Source organism: Harmonia axyridis, chromosome 1 (genome assembly GCF_914767665.1).
Source record: "Harmonia axyridis chromosome 1, icHarAxyr1.1, whole genome shotgun sequence".
NCBI classification, from domain to species: Eukaryota; Metazoa; Arthropoda; class Insecta; order Coleoptera; family Coccinellidae; genus Harmonia; species Harmonia axyridis.
The window spans coordinates 68,472,426-68,491,559 of NC_059501.1; the positions used below are offsets into that span (position 1 = coordinate 68,472,426).

The window sequence follows — 19,134 nt, forward strand, 5'->3', positions numbered from 1 at the left end:
CAACAAGGTTTATGCGAAATGGCCATCTGCAAAGTATTCCGCTATACTATAATAAGATTTTTCAATCAATATGCATTTCATGGTTTTTTGAATTTCAATTCATGCAATCTCTTGATTTCATCTGGTAAATTATTAAAAATTTTTATGCCCTTATAAGATGGGGAAAGTTCAAATTTCGTTCTCCTATGTTGAGGTAAATACAATGGTTCAAAGTTTCTCGTACAATAATTATGATAGTTTGACAGTCCAATAAAATTTTCAATATAACGTTCTATAAACAACAGACATTTGTATATACACTGCTCAACAATTGATAGGGATCACTTACTTGTTCTAAATTTATTTCTGAAATATTCGCTCCAAGATTATAAATTTAGTCACATATATTTTTTATATTTTCAGTTGATAATATGGTTCACTTGAGAAAAGAATGAAAAAATAGAAAGTTGGAGAGATCAAACGATTTATAAAATTTTGGGGAAAATTCGTGCAAATATCCCGTAAAGCGTTAGAAAGGTCCTCCAGGTTATTGATCGGTTGTTCTAAAGTTGACAATTGTCTAGACATCTCAGACCAGACATGTTCGATGCAATTCATGTCTGGAGAGCGAGCTGGCCAGTCCATCCTATCAATAGCATGAGTTTCTAGCGCTTCATTAACCAGACGACTACGGTGTGGACGGGCATTATCGTCAATTAAAATGAAATTCTCGCCCACGGCAGCCGCAAACGGAACAATTATGGGTTCAATAATCATATCGTGATATCTCTGGCTGGTCATGGTGGTGTTCTGCAGAACAACCAACTCTGTGCATTGGTTCAAACAAATGCCTCCCCATACACATATAGAACCTCCGCCAAAAGCTGTTGTGGGTACTATAAACTGTTCTGCATACCTTCGAGCTCTTTCCTTCCAAGCAAGAATACGTCCATCGGAGTTGACCAAACAAAATCTGCACTCATCCGTAAATAAACATCGGCTCCAATCTTCAAGTGTCCAATTGCGGTGCTCCTCATTCCATTGCCGTCGATGAACCCGGTGTTCCCTATTCAAACGGGGATGTTGTACCCTCCTACGTGCTCTCAAACCACGAACATGTAGTCGTCGTCTTATAGTCTGGTTCGAAATTAGAACTCCTGTTGCAACTCTCAGTGATCTATTGAGCCGCGACGGCGACGCCGGGTAAGTGAGATTTCTCCTAGCATTGAGGATCAAAAGACGATCTTGGGCAGCTGTTGTACTACGCTGCCGACCTCCCCCATGAACATAAGCTACTGAGTCGTTTTGGATGAACCTATTCCAAGCCCGACTCACGACACTTTGCGAAACATTCAACCGCCGGGACACTTCTCGCTGGGACAAACCTTCCTGTATCCACCGTATGATTTGGTCCAGTTGCACAGGAGCCAAACGTCTTCTCGGCATGACTGATAAGCTGATATTGTTCTCATTTCTTCAATTATTGTCACCTTATGTGTTTGAACGAGAGAAAAAAAACAGATTTAATAACAAATACCACATTGCTTTTCACTCCACCTGTAACAGCCTACAGATAATAATCGATTTTGTGAACAAGAGCCGATGAAGTGAGGAAGACTTTGAAATAATCAACTCAAAACATCTTACTTTTTCCTTAGAGAACATATAATGTACAGATATTCACGAGATAACTTGAAAAAAATACAAATGAAGAGAAGTTCATAAGTGATCCCTAGCAATTGTTGATCAGTGTACTACCATCATTCTTATTCCAGTCATTGTTTTCAATTAATTCTGGTTATTATTTATTGATTTCAACCCGCTGATTTGATTATTGAGGCTCAAAATAATTATGGGTTGACAGGAATTGACAGTTAGGTGAAAAAAAGATACCTCGCCCCCTCCCTAAGTTTCAGTAGGTCGATCGGTCAATACCGATCGACCAAAAATTGGCAAATAACAAAGGTTTCGGCCCTCTGATATACTCATCAATATGAGTAATTACTATATTCACCATAAAACCGACGGTAATTGATATCAGAGGGCCGAAACCTTTGTTATTTGCCAATTTTTGCCATTTTAAGAAAATTCCTCCAACTTTGTTCGGCAGTATATCGGTTGATATAAGGTTCAGAAAAAAGTTTATAAAGACAAGATTATAGGGAATGCTCTACCACTTTGAAAATGAACGTTTTCGTCAAAAACTAATTAGGTAAGAAGTTATGAGCAAAAATCGAAAAAAGTCCAAGAATATTGAGGTTCTTCGCCCCTCCTAAGGTTAGCACAGGATCCTCGTGTCGAATCACTTGACAGAGTCATCCTATATCACCCCCGCACGACCTGTAGAAGTTTCATCAAGCTCGGATTTTTTTCCAGCGAACCTCACTCTTTTTGCTTTGTCTACTGGACTATTTGAAGTTTTCAAACTCTTAAAAAACACCCATTATAAAAGAGTCGGTTATGCTATCAAGTCGCCTCTGAACCATCATTTCCCATATCGAATCTTCGCCTGCTTTACCAACAACCGTCCTATTAAATCTACGCTTAAATATGTATAAGATTCATGTCGTGGGATCAACGTGGTACATCGTTCGACTCAACGAGCCACCAGCTAGTTATAATTTCTTTCCGCTCTGCGGTCCGCCGTCCTCTTTGATCTCTCCAGCTTCGTATTAATTTCGCCATGGACCCTCTGGAGGCGGAAGCTCACTACAGCCTCGAAAAGCAGCGCCATCTGAACTATGACTCGGGAATCAGTCCCCTCGGGGCGGAGGAAGCGACAGACTCGATCTGTCGAATTTTTTGGGGCAGTTGAGCAAACATATATGGAATATTTAGACGTAATTGCTCGTACGAGAATCGAGTTGGAAGTTGGTAATTTGGCGTAGAGAACGTGGGAACGGTTTGAAATACGCAGTATCCCGTAAGAGGTCGTATATTTCGTATATGTTTAATTGAGCTTGGCTGAGATGTGACGAGATACTCAATTGGGCCAATTTTTGGGACCGTTGAGCAAACCTTCATGTAAATCGGGACTTAATTAGGGTTTCGGAATTAAGTTGGGAATTGGTAATTTAGGGTGGAGAACAATCAGTAGGTATTTTGCGATTTCTGTGGTGAAATAAAAACGTGGAGAAGTCGAAATACACTCAGGTGTAAAAAGACGCATTTTTGGTAAAATTTGAAGTCTCATAATTTTCTCATTTTCAATTATTATTTTCAACACACATCTCATTCTTTTTTAAATGTTGGCTTATTAGTCACTATAATCAGGGTTAATCAGAAGTTTGTCATTAAGCCCTTATTTTGAAACACCTTGATCTCGTGGAATAATTTCCTAGTCAAATTTTGTCAAATTGTCAATTTTCATCAAGATCAGTTTCTTCTCAACATTGTGTTTTTTGGTTCATGGATTTAAGTGCACTAGTTCATTTTTGAGAGCAAAATAAACTTGTCTTCAACTGTTTACTTTAGTAACTTTGGAGCAGTATGCACACAGTAATAAAAGCTATAAGGGGTAATACATAATAATAATCTGAAATAAAAAAAAACGTTTCTTCAGGTGATTTATTTACGGTTGAATTGATTTGTTTTCAAGTTTGCATTTTGAACTGATTGATCATCATTAATCATTATTACTGAACAACATATTGTTGCCTCCTTATTGCTATAGACTCAAGAACTGAGCTTTTGCACAGACATTATGGCAGAATGAGAAAAGCCATATCTTCAGAATTTTTTCATTTCTATAAATTGGGTAAATTGTTGATTGAAGTTTATTTTTCCCTTAAAAATGCACTTGAAGCCATGAACATAAAAACAAAATGTCAGAAAGGAATATTTCTTGAAGAAATTATTCCATAGAATATTCCAAAATTAGGGTTCAACAACAAACTTCTGATCATCCGTGATTCATAAGACAGCATTGAAAAAAAAAGAATATGCAAAATGAAATCAACAATTTGAAGGCCAATGGTGCATAAATGAGCCAAAAAATCCTTATTGCTTGTCGGTACCTTACTAATTTTCATTAATTATTGGATTTTCTATGAGACAAAAATAAACAGTAAACCCTAGTATTTTTATTGTTTTCCTACAACTGCTATGAAAAGTATCGTAATCTTCAATTCTTCATAGCTTACTGATTTTCAAAACTATATATTGCTTATACTGTGAGAAATATTATTCCTCACTGCACTTTGCCTACACCTCGCTTGATAGACCGATGGAATTGGGCTTTTGAAAAGTCGTTTCTATGGAAACCCAAGAAATGCATGGATATTGTCAACGAAAGCCATTTTGAATTGAATCAGATATATCACTATTATTATTTAAATTTGCGCAGTTATAGAAAAAGTATAGTGTGCAGCATGTGGTGTCTTTTTTCTCACTTGTGTGTTCCACACTCGTGAGAAATGTGAACTTTCCCCACTTATTACACAATATAGCTACTATTTCCTCGGATCTGGGGTAAAATTCTTCAATGATGTACAAACTTTTAGTTCCTTCTGAATTAATTTGAGGATTTTCTAGAACTATATTCAAGATCTCGATGAAAAAATTTCAAGCTAAAAGGTAAAGGATAAATAAAAGAAATGAGCGCACAATAATTTAATTTCAATTCGAGTTACAATAGAATTCAAGTGAAAATAATGATTTTAGTGGTATGTCTACCAGGGTACTGAAATCATAAAATTCATTTTGAAAAGGTTTTTCATTTTGGCCATTCAATGTCCTATTCTGTCATCATGATTCCTGGTACCTTTTCATTATTTCAACTATATGCTTGTATAGAAGAGGGACACTATCTTTGGCTATCAGAAAATCTATATGATTGAAACCGTCGTCCTCAACAACATGTGTATAAACCACGTTGCCTAATTTTTTATCCAAATTGTCCTGAAAATTCATCATATATTAATTTTCACCTTCGATAAATTGCTCGACAAAGATTATATTATTGTTTTTGATTTCAGGCAGTATTTCCAAGGAATTCATTATATATCAGGTGAGTTTTCCATTTTTTCAATTCAAAGCCTTAAAAGGGAACACCACCACGTGGTCTCTCAGTTCAAAACAAACTTAGAGATATTTCTTCTTTGAAATCACTGATTTTTATGAGGTTTTCTCATAATTTCCCTGAACAATAATCCACATGGGAGGAAGTAAATATTTTTAATTCGCGAATAAAAAAATTTAAAAACTCAACTTTTCGTTTTTAGCAAAAAAATCATTACAAAAGAGGTAGAATTATTATTTCATGGAAGTCATCTTACAGTGCTACCTTCCACTTATTTGCTTCGAAAAATAAAACATGATGTGAATGTACAAATTCTTACACCGTACCTTTGTACGGAGTAAGAATTTGTACATTCACATCATGTTTTTTTTGCTTATCGCAGGGGCGTCAGGGGGGAAAATTAATGGGCACCAAAGTTTGACTCATTGGTACGCGATAAAACACGTGGTGGTAATTCCTCTTAATTTTCTCATGGGTACTCGTTTCATAGAATAGGGGTTCTTTAGGACTACATTACTCACTGTTTTATAATTATTGAACATGTCATTTTTTCCATAGAAAAGCGCTACTGGTGAAGTAACTTTTTTCAAATCATAAAGTGGTGGTTCAGTTGATCCATACTTCTCTAAATTTTTCTCGGGCCCATAGTCATATTTTGTGAACTTTTTACCTAGAAAAAATTGTACTAATAACTACTTTGTCTTCCTATAATGAATAAAAGTAAAATCATATCAATTCATTGAAATAGAGATCACAGGAAAATGCACTCAAATTTCTCTAATTCAATTGCTTCAATTGCATATTGATTTTATTCGATGCATGTTATGTTTTATAATTGCGCACGAAATATCACCTCTCTCCATAAATGAATTACTTGTAGACAATTGATCCTTGATTTGAAATATCGCCAAATTGGATTATTTTTGACTCCCGAATTCCATAAAAGTTTAATATTGTCACTTGATGCGATTGATTTCACATACATTTTCAGCATAAAAAGACCAGCAAATTGGGGAAATTGATCAATAACAGAATAACAAAATTATTGAATCACATGGCGTTGAATTATTTCACCGACCAATCCGTGGAAATTTATATTTCAAACGAACTATACAACAATGAATTTCCCATTGTTTGCAAATTTGATATTGACATTCATTATGTATATATCAACTCATATTTCGAATGGAAAATTTCATTGGTAACGGGAAAACTCAATTAGCTTTTTGCCCACACCTAAAAACATATTCATTGACATAAATTTGAAAATATAGGTTCCTACTTGGTAACATTAAAAACCTTTATACAGATTTTCCGGCAAAGTGATACACTCACATAAATCAATATTTGAAAAATTTGAATGCGAAATGATTTTTTTTGGCAACCCCTGTAGCTGTTTATAAGCTATAAGCTTCAAGCCTCAAGATCACCAAGGTAAGAAAATTTAACCGAAATATCCAACTGAATCGAAATAGATCTCACTAGTGCTTTATATCCTTATTTCAAAAATGCACAATTTACATCACAGGGGCTAATTACAACCTGTTTGTGACTTTAAATTAAATAGATTCTTAATACTATTCCATGAGGATGAAGTGAAATACATCATAAATATTCATATTCTCCACAAGAAAAAAAAAAGGCAAACCATGACATTCAAAGAAGGGTACAAATTCGGGTATTCATCATCGGGTGAGGTTTTTTTTGTCATTATCGGATATTATTCTGTCATCGTCGGGCATTTTTTGTCTCCATTAGGTTGGTAAATAGTTCTATAGTTCAATCATTGTTTATTAATTTGTGTATTATTTGTCTAATTTCACTGTTCATCCAAGCTTTTAATCGTCTCTTAAATTTTTTTATATTTGTTATATTTTTCATATTTTAAAATAGTATATTCTGAAACAAGTTGCAGAATACACGAATGCGAATGAGTGTTGGAATTGCCTTCTGCAACGAGTATTAGACGATATTTTCTCTATTTCAGTCTAGTTTTGTGAAATATTGTCGAAATTCAATGAAAAAATCAGATTATACATCCTAGTGACTTTTGTATTGTATTTTAGCAGTTGGTGTGCCTGTTACCAAAATTGACAGATTGCGGATTTGGAATTTGTACGTTAAGAATTTCGAACTAAATACAATTACGCATTAAATTCGTGATTTATGTCTGACGAAACCGATTTAACACTACCAGAATTAAAAGAAATTGCGAATAATATTGCAAATCATTTCACTACATACATATTATATTGACAATTGGCTTGTGTTGAAATTTGATAGGATCAGAAGTCAATGCAGACAACCACAAAACGAAAAATATAACTGAAAACAATGCATAATGAGTTCATTATAGCACTGTTTTTAGTACCCTAATGCCCTAATGAACTCATTGCGATACTGAAATAGAGAAAGGTTCATAACTTATAATCTGTAGTCCTACTTACTTTGTATATTTTGCATATAGTGTAGAAGTTGACCAATTGATGAAGTGTTTGGCATGGTCTGACAAAACTTGGTCAGATCAAGCTGAAAAAAAAGGATTTATTTCAGATATATTTTCGCATTTTAACAAACTTCTGCTGTCCTAGAACATGCAACTCTTATGAACACTATAATCTTTCATTTCAGATATATTAATTTTTCTTGGATATGAGCATTCCTTGAGAAAATATATGTATATATATATATGTATATATGGTAGCAATTGCGATAACAATTACTAGCTAATATTATTTGCTCATCCAAAATGACGATCCAATACTTGCAGTTGTTATAATAACCAAGATAATAACAGAAGTTTAAATATTTAAAAGTCGCTTACCTGAGTTGCTTGTTCAAAATTTTCATATCCAGTCATGTAGTACAAGCTTTTCATTGAAATGTAACGGCCGATACTATTCCAACTTAACAGAGGTGACATAGCTCGGATCGTATTCGAAAATGGAATCACATGTATTCGAAATAAGTGACGATCGACTAACTGAAAAAAAAATTTGATGTCATATTCAAATATATCATATTCCTTTCTTAGGATTCAGCGAGTGATTTAATCATTCAAAAATTTTCAACAAATTACATAACTTATTAACGTAAAGAAAGCCATATTGGAATGGCCTTCATGACTTTGCCTCTATAAGCCTAACAGGCCAATTGAAAAGTCCCCGGTCTACCATAGTAATACAAATTTTTTTGGCAAAATTCGATTTTCGATACTTTTTTTGTAGTACGATTTGTCTTTCGCTGCAAAATAGACCTCAGTTTCGGTGATTACTTCTTTATTGTCGCTGAATTTCTTTCCAGCGAGCATTCTTTTGAGGTCTAAGAAGAGGTAAAAGTCGCTGGGGAGCAGATCTGGCGAATATGATGGATGCAGAAGCAATTCGAATCTCAGTTCATGCAATTTTGCCATTGTTTTCATTGATTTGTGACACGGCGCATTGTCTCGATGAAACAGCACTTTTTTTTCTTCCAATGGGGCAGATTTCATCCTTTAACCGACCCAATAATGCTATATAGTAATCGCTGATGATGGTCTGGCCCTTTTGGAGGTAATCAATGAATATTATACCTTGTCAGCTGACTATTGTGTTTTTCCTCGCTTTGGATTCGATTCATCGTGTGCAGTCCACTCAGCTGACTGTCGATTGAACTCTGGAATGAAATGATGGAGCCATGCTTCCTCCATTGTAACATATCGACGCAAAAATTCAGATTTATTGCACTTAAACAGCTTCAAACACTGCTCAGAACCATTAACACGTTGTTGCTTTTGATCGATTGTGAGCTCACGCGGCACCCATTTTGCACTCAGCTTTGTCATGTACAAATATTCGTGAATGATATGATGTATACATTCAGATGCTATCTTCACAATGTCTGCTATCTCGATCAACTTCACTTTACGGTAATTCAAAATTATTTTGTGAACTTTTTTGATTTTTTCGTCAGTGACAGCCTCTTTTGAGCGTCCACTGCGTTCGCCGTCTTCGGTGCTCATTTCACCTCGTTTAAACTTAGCATACCAATCAATGATGGTTGATTTTCCAGGTGCAGACCCCGGAAACTCTTTATCAAGCCGAAATTTTGCTTCAACTGTATTTTTTCCCTTCAAAAAGCAATATTTTATCAGCACACGAAATTATTTTCTTCCATATTTTATTAAATAACAAAAGTAGCTACACTCACAACGCAATATCTCACAAACTAATGGTCGGATTGCTGTCAATTTTTGATACGTTTGGTTTGAAGGTTGGTACTAACTGAAAATCATATGGATGTAATACTAGCACCGCCATCTGTGCATCAGACCAGGGACTTTTCAATTGGCCTAATATTCGTATGATATTTGGTAAAAATAAACAGTTGTGATACCGCATTAATCCTCTGAGCTAGTGATTACGATGCATCAATTTTCAAAGCAAGAAATAATTTCGAAAAATTCATATTTACAGAAATTAACTCCGTAGAACCATATAATTCAAACCTTACTGAATGAAATATTTTTCACCGCAAGCCTATAGCTCCATTTGTTTCAGAATTATAAATTTTTCAGTAATATGAATATTTCAATATAACCAAATAATACTATCACACTCGATTAACCTACAAACACATTTTTCCACTGATCTCACAATTGAAGGTTCGAATCAGAAGGAAAGAAAGCTTTTTTATTCTTTGAATTTTGAATATTTTACGAGCGAAATAATAAACCATTCTGTGAAATTTGCAGTGTAAATTTCCTTGAATTATACATTGATGGCTAGCTTATAATTGAAAAGTCAAAACTTATGTTAACTGATATATTTTATTTTATGCTATTATCTTGATGAATACCAATTCGACTTATACACCGAAACAGAGGACCTTTATCATAAACAATTGTACTCACATTTTTATTTTATTTAGTCTTTTCGCTAATGAATATGTAGGAACATAATATATCGAAATTTATTATTTTCGATGAAAAAATTTGTTTTTTAGAAATGAATGATCAAACAAACAAGAAATCCTTTCGCTCTCAATCCGATGATTCGCTGAATACAATAGCTTGCTCAGGACACAAAGCAATGGAGTTTATCTTTGTGAAAAGAATTAAACTTGCTAGGTCGTAAATAAATGACTGAATGTTGATACTTTTTGTATATTATTCTGATAGCGCCTATAGGTTCAACTTGAAATATTAATTTTATTCACCAAGAAAAACGTTTAGCTTTTCGCCTCATAAAAATTTTGAATAATGCGAAACGTCGGCTTAATACCGAATTGAGTTCTTCTTTTATTGAGCGTTCGTTTTAGCATTCATCAGAGAAAATAGTTAATTGCTTTGTTTGTGTGTGTATATTTTTTTTACTGACAACCAGTAAACAATAACATAATACCTACCATATTGCCAACAGAATCTATAAGTAATCCAGAAAGCTGGATTATCCAAATAATAAAATAATGTTCATCAATCTATGACATCATCCAAAAGGAGTTAACTAATATACCATTTCTTGATTTTCTTGATTATATCCCATCTTACCTTAATTAGAGGAACCATAAAGTACTTCAAAAGCGTCACAACATTAGCTTTAACGCCTTCATCCATAGATATCACGCTTCCCATCAAGCAGCTCAACATGATTTTATCATTATATTCGGGTCTTTCTGAGAGAAAGACTGCAAGAGCTGTGGTACCCTGAGAATGTCCGATGTAATAAACTTTTTGAAAACTCGTTTTTTCTATCACAAGATCTACAAATGCTGGGATGTCGTATACTCCAATCTCATGCCAACTGTTGAAACATAAAATGATCATGAATTTGCTGTGTTTGAACAATTTTGAAGAGTATCACAGAGTGATTAGTTATGCTCATTTCAAGTGTATAAATCCCATGAAAAATTGTGAAAAACTTTGTTATTATAGCATTGAATATCCAGTAATACACACTCGAAAAAATCATGGTATTACAAAACCATTGTGGTGAAATCAAAAATATCGGAAGTAGAATACAGTTTTTGACATATTTTCATGATTCATTAATGAAATGGAAATCATTTCATTTGTGAAAAATATATTCAAGGCTTAAGTTCACTGTGAATGTGAAACAAAGAACTAAAGCGTTCTTTAAACACAGTTTCGATAAATATACTTTTGAGAAATTGATGGTATTGACTACTGAGAATACAGGATGTTCCATTGGTAAATGTAACCTGAGGTAGAGCTACCCTTGCCCAGTCCAAAAAAACCATATATGATAGGTCTAATCTACCCCATAGCCGAGATACAGGGTGTTTTATGAATTAACCAATATTTTCAATTCCTTATAACTTTTGAACCATTCCCAGTATATTTGATTGATATTTGAAACGCACAATTCACTATATTAGGTGCATCGATCAAGCTTTAAACTAATTGAAAAAATCAAGTCATTATTAGAAAAATATGGGACTTTTCACAAGCTGAGGTTCAACACCCTGTATAGTGGAATATTGGAATTTGATGGAAATATTCGGAAAAAGCAGAAATTTTTCAATGAGGATCAGTAGCTTTCAATGTCTCGCATGTCATTCAACTCATCCAAAATTTCTGCCAAAAACATTGTTGAATAGTGAAATTTCACTAATTTCTCAGAAAAATCGTACATTGAGATTAAATTCGAAAATTTTCTTGTTCCGCTGATTGAATACATTAATTCAGATGTATATCCCGATATTCTGACAATTATTTTTCAATGAATAATAAAATTTTGAGAAATTATTTTGTGCCAAAACCCACAAGAGTTTATTCGAGTAGGCTACAACAATATCGATGACATAAAATTTTATAACTGATGGAACTGGTACAGACATTTTTTATTGAAGTATTGTGGTTTGTTTTCGATATGGAAATCAAATATAATAATGCCTCATAAATTCTCGAAGCCAGAATATGTTGATATGTTGTTCGTGTATGGTTTTTGTGACGGTAATGGTAGAATGACTGTACGGGAATTCCAATCAAGATTCCCTAATAGAAGATTACCACATCAAAACACATTTTTTTCAGTTTTCCATCATATTCGTGCGAATGGCCAGTTTACAACATCTAAATTGAATGATTCCTAAGAATGTAGGCACCTGAATATCGATGAAGACAATCTTGAAATGATGATGATACGTCCAGAAAATAGAACTCACGCTCTGAACGTATGGCATGTGACTGCATGGCGTAAATTCAAGAACAACCTTTACCCTTTTCAACTCTAGAAAATACGATTGGAATCGATGAAATAAAGAAATTAAAGAATAATGAATAGAATTTTATTTACTGATGAAGCCATTTTCACGAGAGATGGTGTCCTCAATCTGAGGAATTCGGATATGTGGACTGAAGAAAATCCTCATGCAATCAGGTACACCAAATCCCAACAGAAATTTTTTATGTACGTATGGTGTGGAGTTCATAAAAACCAATTGATTGGTGCTTACATCCTACCAAGGCGGCTTTATTTAAATTTCCCTCAAAATCATCTACCTGTATTACCCAAAGATATGGACATTGCAGGAATGTTTTTTAGCATGATGGGACTTTACATTTAACGTCAGGAACTTTTTGAACCAGAACTTTCCAAATATGTGGATAGGCATATGTGGACCCCATACATGGTTCGCTAGATCACCAGATTTCAATCCTGTCGATTATTTCGTTTCGGGATATTTGAAATCCTTAGGGTATTCGTCTGAAATATGAAATGAAGGGAATTCTCTTACAAGTTGCATGCAATAATTTGAAATGGTTTATTTGTTAAAAATATCTGTGTTAAGTTATTCATTCATTGTTGCTAATTTGTCACAACACAAGTTAAGCGTTCCTGGAAAATACTCCAGAAAAATTGTCAGAATATAGGAAATATGCAAATATGTAATCAGCGAAACAATAAAATTTCCCGATGCTCGTGATTCCTCAGGCTCGCACCTCGACACAGAATATGAGAACTTACTATCTATTCTATTAACAATAATTGCAATATTTTCATTCGACATGGTATTCGTACAAACCTGAAATTCCAATATTTATCCTTATCCTTTTCTGGGTCTAAGATGACGTGTTTCCTAGAAAACGTTGTTCCTCTATTATTTGGTAACCAGACATCGTAACCCTGGTCAGCTAAGTAATATCCAAGTTGGCACTGATTCAGAAAAACTGCACTACAGCAAGTCATTCCGTGGCTTAGAATAACTGGAGGTCTACGTTCGTTATTGTTTGTTTTTATATTATGGCTGTACGGAATCCTGTATATAGTGTTTATGTAGCCATCCTCTGTGGTCACTGTGTATTTTTCCCAATGATAACCATTTGTTTCTAGCATGTCCTCCTTAAAATTCAAAAATATTTCCGATTATTTCATACACACATTGCTCCGCCAATGAAAAGTCATAAATTCAGTAACATCATATGCAATATGATGGACTATTTAGTTCGATTGTATAAAGGCTCATTTTGGCGATGACAGTACTATCGTGATAGTAACTATCGCAGGATATATCACCATATAAGCTATTTGAAAGGTATCTGCTCAGAGTAATCAACATAGATAGAGGAAGCATACGTCATTTTCAGTAAGCGAATTTTGTCCCCAACATGAACTATCAAATTTGACATAAGGAGCGCGGAAATGAAAACATATCAGTACTACGATATTTCACTTAACTCGTGGGTTTCTCCAACACTTCTTATGTCTCAAAGTGAATCAACGTTACATATTAACCCAAAATATAACGAGATATATACCTAAATATATGAAATTCAGAAAACAAACTTCAAGCTCTCCAAATGACGTGAAACAATCGATGACACTAGGAGCGCAAAAGTTTCCAAACCTTGGATGTTAGCAGGTAGATACAGAAAATAATAAATACTCTGCTTACTATGAAGTGGACAATTAGAGAAAATTTCAAATTACGGATATTCGAATTTTCTTATTCAATCCGGAATCACTCAAATAAATATAATTCATTCAATATTATATACATTCGTAATGATAAAGTGAAATTGTGGATTTGAAAATATATCACATTTCGACAAAATATCTTATCATATTGGGGACATGTAAGAATTGCGTATACTTCCTCTATCTATTACTCTATGATTGGTACTATCGCATCGTCGCGACAGCATCATTGCACATCACGATTAGATAGTTCTATTGTGAGAGATATTATCATCGTTAAAAAAAAATGAGCCATAAGTATACAATGATAAAGTGTCAAAATTTGACATAACATTCACTCATAATTGAAAATATCTCCTCTTAGTTCATTTATTTTTTTTTGTAAGCATGAATATTATGAATTTTGTTAGACTTTCATGTTAGCCCAAATACTCAAAGATTAAGCCTCATTTTTAAGTTGATAGCACTATCACGATAGTGTGATAGTGATGGTAACTATTCCAGCAACTGTCGCCATAAACACTACTCGATAGTTACTATCGTGATACTGCGAGAGTTCTGTCGCACTATCATTATAGTACTATCGCGATCACCGTGAAAATGAGCCTTAGTCGGCTATTTGTTGTAATTTTGAAATAGTTCCTCCGAAAACACTGCAAGAATTCAATCATCAAAATATTTACTATGATTGTGTAGTTATAATTAATTACTGGAATTCGTTATTAGTTTTTAAACAATTTATAATGCGGCCTGCCTTCAATCATAATCTCTAGTTCAGAAATACAATTTCATATACCTGAGTAAAATAACAGATCGAACAATGTCGCTCAAATATATCTGTATACATGTAACTTACTGAATCGAAAAACTTCGAGAAATATTTAGTTATACCTAAATGGTTATTCTATAGAGCCCTCATCTGATGACATTTTTTTCTGGTGCATAACAAAATATATAATTTAATGGTCTAACTAAGTCCGATGGTAGGTATAATGAATTAACTCTGTATTGAGCCAGATAATTTAGTCAAGGAGGGCGGGCATACGAAACTTTGTTTTGCCAGGGCGCCAAAATTTTTGGTAGAGGCCCTGATATCAACTGGTATTTTCGTTAGTCGGCCTACTTTTGCAAATAGCTTGTGCATAGCAGAAAATGTCAGAATAAGCGCAACTATCATCACAGTTCGTCATAGAGCTTGCAGTACATATACCGGTAATTTTTTCATGTTGAATAATTTGAAAATCCCGAAAATGAATCAATTTATGCAAAAATTTTTCGAACAAAAAATTGATCATGAGGGGGAAGTCTAATAAAGCTACAACCTCTTCCATTTCCTTCAACCTCAATGGGGTGAGAATGGTCAACTTTGGAATTTCTAATGAAATGCAGAACCATCTGTGAAAAATTGCGAAAAATTGTTCGTACAAAACAAGGGTTCCCATGTGAAATTCTAAAGTTGACCGTCTTCAAAACATTAGCGAAATTTCTCCAATGACATAATTCCAAGTTATTTCTTTCTTGTTATATTTTAACAGAAACTTAAGCATTATATACTGCGTTTCTCAGAAGAAGATCTCGAAAAAGACCTCAAAGACAAATTTAAAATACTTGTATCTCTTTACTTTTGAAGTCAATGAGAACTTTTAAAGAACGATGTTTCTTGGTTCTCGTCGGAAAAATTTGGCTCTTTTATTGGACGAATTTGAGGTCATTGTTGAATTCTACATTATTCAATTCTGAGAATAGATATCAATAAATAAAGAGCATAGATTTCAAGAAAGAAACTCACCTGTATTTTCCTTATTTTTTCACAAGTATCTCCGAAAAAATTCCACATTTTCAGTTTTATTATCAATACCTTAAAACAGGAACGTCTTGATCAAGCGACACTCGTTGAAGTTTTTACCAAAAACTGACTCTGTTATCAATACATTTTTCGATGATAACGAACTTTCTCAACCTCTTCTCAATTCACAGATCTTCTGACCTTCAGTCATTAGAAATAATAACAATATCAACTCATCTCTGAGGGCAAGGGCAAGAATATATCGAAATATGAATCATGTCCGGAAACGTGCAGAATATTTTATGCGAAAATCGATTTGGTGCAGTTGTGAATTCGAAATAGATTAAATGCATCATTAGAAACGTGCTCATAGGTCAACATTTTTTTGTTCGATATTTTGAACAGAATAGATATATGGCGGTTGAATAATTATGATATTAAGATATTGCAATATCACGTCAGTTCGTATTTCGTGTAAAATGTGTCTCAATATGCAACATAAAAGACTAAAAGAGAAGATATAAATATCTACTATGTCTATTGATGTCTAATGTGTTTTATTAGATATATTTCACCATTCATTCAAACAGGGTCATTTCATGTTTTGATAACAGGTCAATTGTTGTTCGTACTTGTGCTTTTACAGACATAGAAGTATTCCTTGAAAGTCAATATTTGTGAGGGTGATTTTTGGGCCCATTTCAAGAAAAAAACTTCATATGAACATATGTCCTAAACGTCTTACGTTTTGAGATATAGGGCAGTAAAGTTTTCAAAAATAAATAATTTATTATCAATATCCACAATAACACTTCAAATATTGCAATGAAATTTGTCATACATGTACTATGAATCAAGAGGGATTTTTTAATATATCACTTTTTCTTTGATTTCCACCATTGTTGTTCGTACGTAATTTGACCTGCCTATTTTGGCAGACATTTATGTTATTATTTTGAAATTCACAATCATTCTCCACCAAAGTTGATCAATTGACTTTTTTCAATTTTAAATCTTATGCACGGTTTTCGCTAAAAAAAAATGTCTCTATGCATAATCATAATATCGTCAATACATAATTATATGACAATATCACCATGCAGAGACATACGTAGATTTAATTTTTTTAGATGATAACCGTGCGTCGAATTAAAAAAATTCAAAAAATAAAACTTGGTCATAATTGAATACAAATTTAATTTTCTCTTTAATTTTTGAAAACTTTACAACCCTGTATGTCAAAAGGTGAGACGTTTAGGACATATTATGTTCATATGAAGTTTTTCTTAAAATGGGCCCAAAAATCACCCCCACAAATATTGACATTCAATTAGAAAACACCCTGTATATAGAATATCAGTTTTCAGATTTCGTATAGCAAGCGTTATGAGAACCATAGAAAATTCAAGAAGAATGAGGAAACCACTGTAGTTTCGGTTTGCTGGCTCCTGGATTTTGGTCGAAATATTCCAATACGAAATTTGGTGCAGTTTTCTGGAATTGCGAAGGCATAAGAGGACACTAAATATATAACGTTTTTCATAAGGTGAACAAAGATATCTATAATTTACTAAAAGGTTAGAGTAGGATTCAAAAACCAAGGAATAGAAACACGAGAGCAGAGACTTCATATCTGTCATATTGTGCAGCATTAACAAAGCAATTTGAGCATTTTCAAAGAGGGATTTTGATTTTGCAGCAATATCCTCAATTGAAAATTCGCTCTTCGGTAACTGAAACACAATATTACTGAGTTTCGCAAAGCGGTTAGATTCCATTTTCACGAATTTCTTAGAAATGATGAAATCGGTGAGAGTATTCATTCTCATTTGACAATTGCAGTAATAATTAGCAATCGTTAGTCGACAAAATTCTTCTAAACTCATTATCAGACAAATTGAACATCTAGGTCAGAGGAAACGAGAGAGAGAGAGAGAGAGAGACAGAGAGAGAGAGAGAGAGAGAGAGAGAGAGAGGTGTTATTACAAATTTCGAAAATTTTATCTCGGAGATTGATTGGACTGCAGTTATTGTTCTCGATAAAATTGAACTTTAAATGAACTCCAATTTTTACCTGAAATTAATTACTTCTTTTTTATTCGTATTTCGATTTTTTTTTTCTCTCGGGAAATGGAATGGAAGACAATGTTCAAATTTTCACCCCGTATGAATTGAGTTCTGCACTGAGGATTAAGGAGGCTTAGGAAAATATAGTGAGAATTTCAGGGATTCATTTTGAAAAACCTTGACTTTCTCTACTTATAATAATCAAGGGTGGTCCTAGCCTTAAATTCTGGGGAGGGTCGCCGTTCTGGGCTTCAAGTTTTTCGATAGGACCATTTTGTATTTCGTACATTGTCTGCTTGAAACGCATATTGAGTGTTATTAGGTGGTTCCATTTTGGGGGGGTCATGACCCCCTTGACCCCTCCCCCTGGGACTGAACTTGATAATAATTGTATGTGTCATAAACGCAAGTCTCGAAAACAAGTAGTCTTCATGTGATGACACAAGCTTTAAATCCAGGAGGGTGCCCGGGGGTATTACCCCCCGGAACATGATCGATACCCCTCTGAAAAAATTAATTTTCACTCAAAATCAAAATAGTTGTGAACTACTCCCTAGATGTTGAAATTCCCTTCAGGATAGATTGGTGGTGTAGGATCAGAGAAAAAGGAAAATGATACTCTGTTAGTTCGCCGACGTTTTGGAAAAATTTATTTCCATCCTCAGGGCCCTACAAAATTTACGGAAAACATCATTTGTAACATTGATGAAGGTGTTTACAGAAATAAAGGAAAGATGAGCATTACTAAAAGTTATTGACTAGAAAATACCACAAAAAAGATGGTCTGGCATAATTTAGATATACAATGAAACATTATATATTTCAAAACATTTTTAGTTTAAAATAAGAATAAAAATAAAAAGTATTATAATATACACACATATAGGTACAAACAAAGTACTTACAAGCTAGACAAATGTATCTTTCCAAAATCATCTCATTAAAATTCAAATCAAATCTATCAAATTCGGAGGAAATTTTCTGCATTCTACACTGCAGGATGGTACCATAACAAAAGATTCATAATATTGTGTATCAGAGTGTACCTAATCATTAAGCGAATAGATTATTATCAATGTATATTTTTCATTCCATCGCAATTATCACTTTATTTAAATACTGTGATTTATATTTTTTTGAATATAGCTTTTACTACTACATAATTTCTGGAATGAAATATTATGATTCTTGGTTTTTGGATATTTCATTTTTGTTATTTGCTTTCCGTGAATCTTCGAGTTTATATCAAAAACCATTGTTTCTATTTTTGATTTGACATCAATATAGAGGATTGTTTCATCATTTTCTAACCATGTGGGAAGTATTTTCAGAGTTCACCACAAGAATGACTGGAGCCCCACTAA

At 33.7% G+C, this 19,134-nt stretch overlaps 2 protein-coding genes across 4 annotated transcripts in view; one reads left to right on the forward strand and one right to left on the reverse strand.

Moving 5' to 3' along the window:
• The window catches only part of LOC123677403 (protein artichoke), a 294,809-nt gene that overhangs the window by 132,502 nt on the left and 143,173 nt on the right, over positions 1-19,134 (forward strand). For 2 of the 3 annotated variants that reach the window (XM_045613900.1, XM_045613907.1), the window contains exon 4: positions 4,956-4,987. The gene's annotated coding sequence lies outside the window, so the exon portion shown is untranslated. Of the gene's footprint in view, positions 1-4,955; positions 4,988-6,251; positions 6,434-19,134 lie in introns of those variants that run through there. The other variant, XM_045613915.1, reaches the window with a different exon arrangement.
• On the reverse strand, positions 4,582-15,883 carry LOC123677421 (lipase 3-like). The gene is made up of 7 exons (XM_045613925.1): positions 15,707-15,883; positions 13,025-13,341; positions 10,527-10,779; positions 7,824-7,982; positions 7,447-7,528; positions 5,521-5,669; positions 4,582-4,878 (listed from the first exon to the last, which is right to left on the reverse strand). Exons 1-7 carry the CDS (start codon positions 15,752-15,754, stop codon positions 4,726-4,728), a joined length of 1,161 nt encoding a protein of 386 aa, XP_045469881.1. The 5' UTR covers positions 15,755-15,883; the 3' UTR covers positions 4,582-4,725.

Coding starts and splice junctions, on each gene's coding strand:
- LOC123677421 (XM_045613925.1), bottom strand. CDS start 15,754: ATGTGGAATTTTTTCGGAGATACTTGTGAAAAAATAAGGAAAATACAG. Junction 10,780..13,024: donor GATAAATATTGGAATTTCAG/GTTTGTACGAAT, acceptor ATGTTTCAACAG/TTGGCATGAGATTGGAGTAT. Junction 7,529..7,823: donor ATTTTGAACAAGCAACTCAG/GTAAGCGACTTT, acceptor CTTTTTTTTCAG/CTTGATCTGACCAAGTTTTG.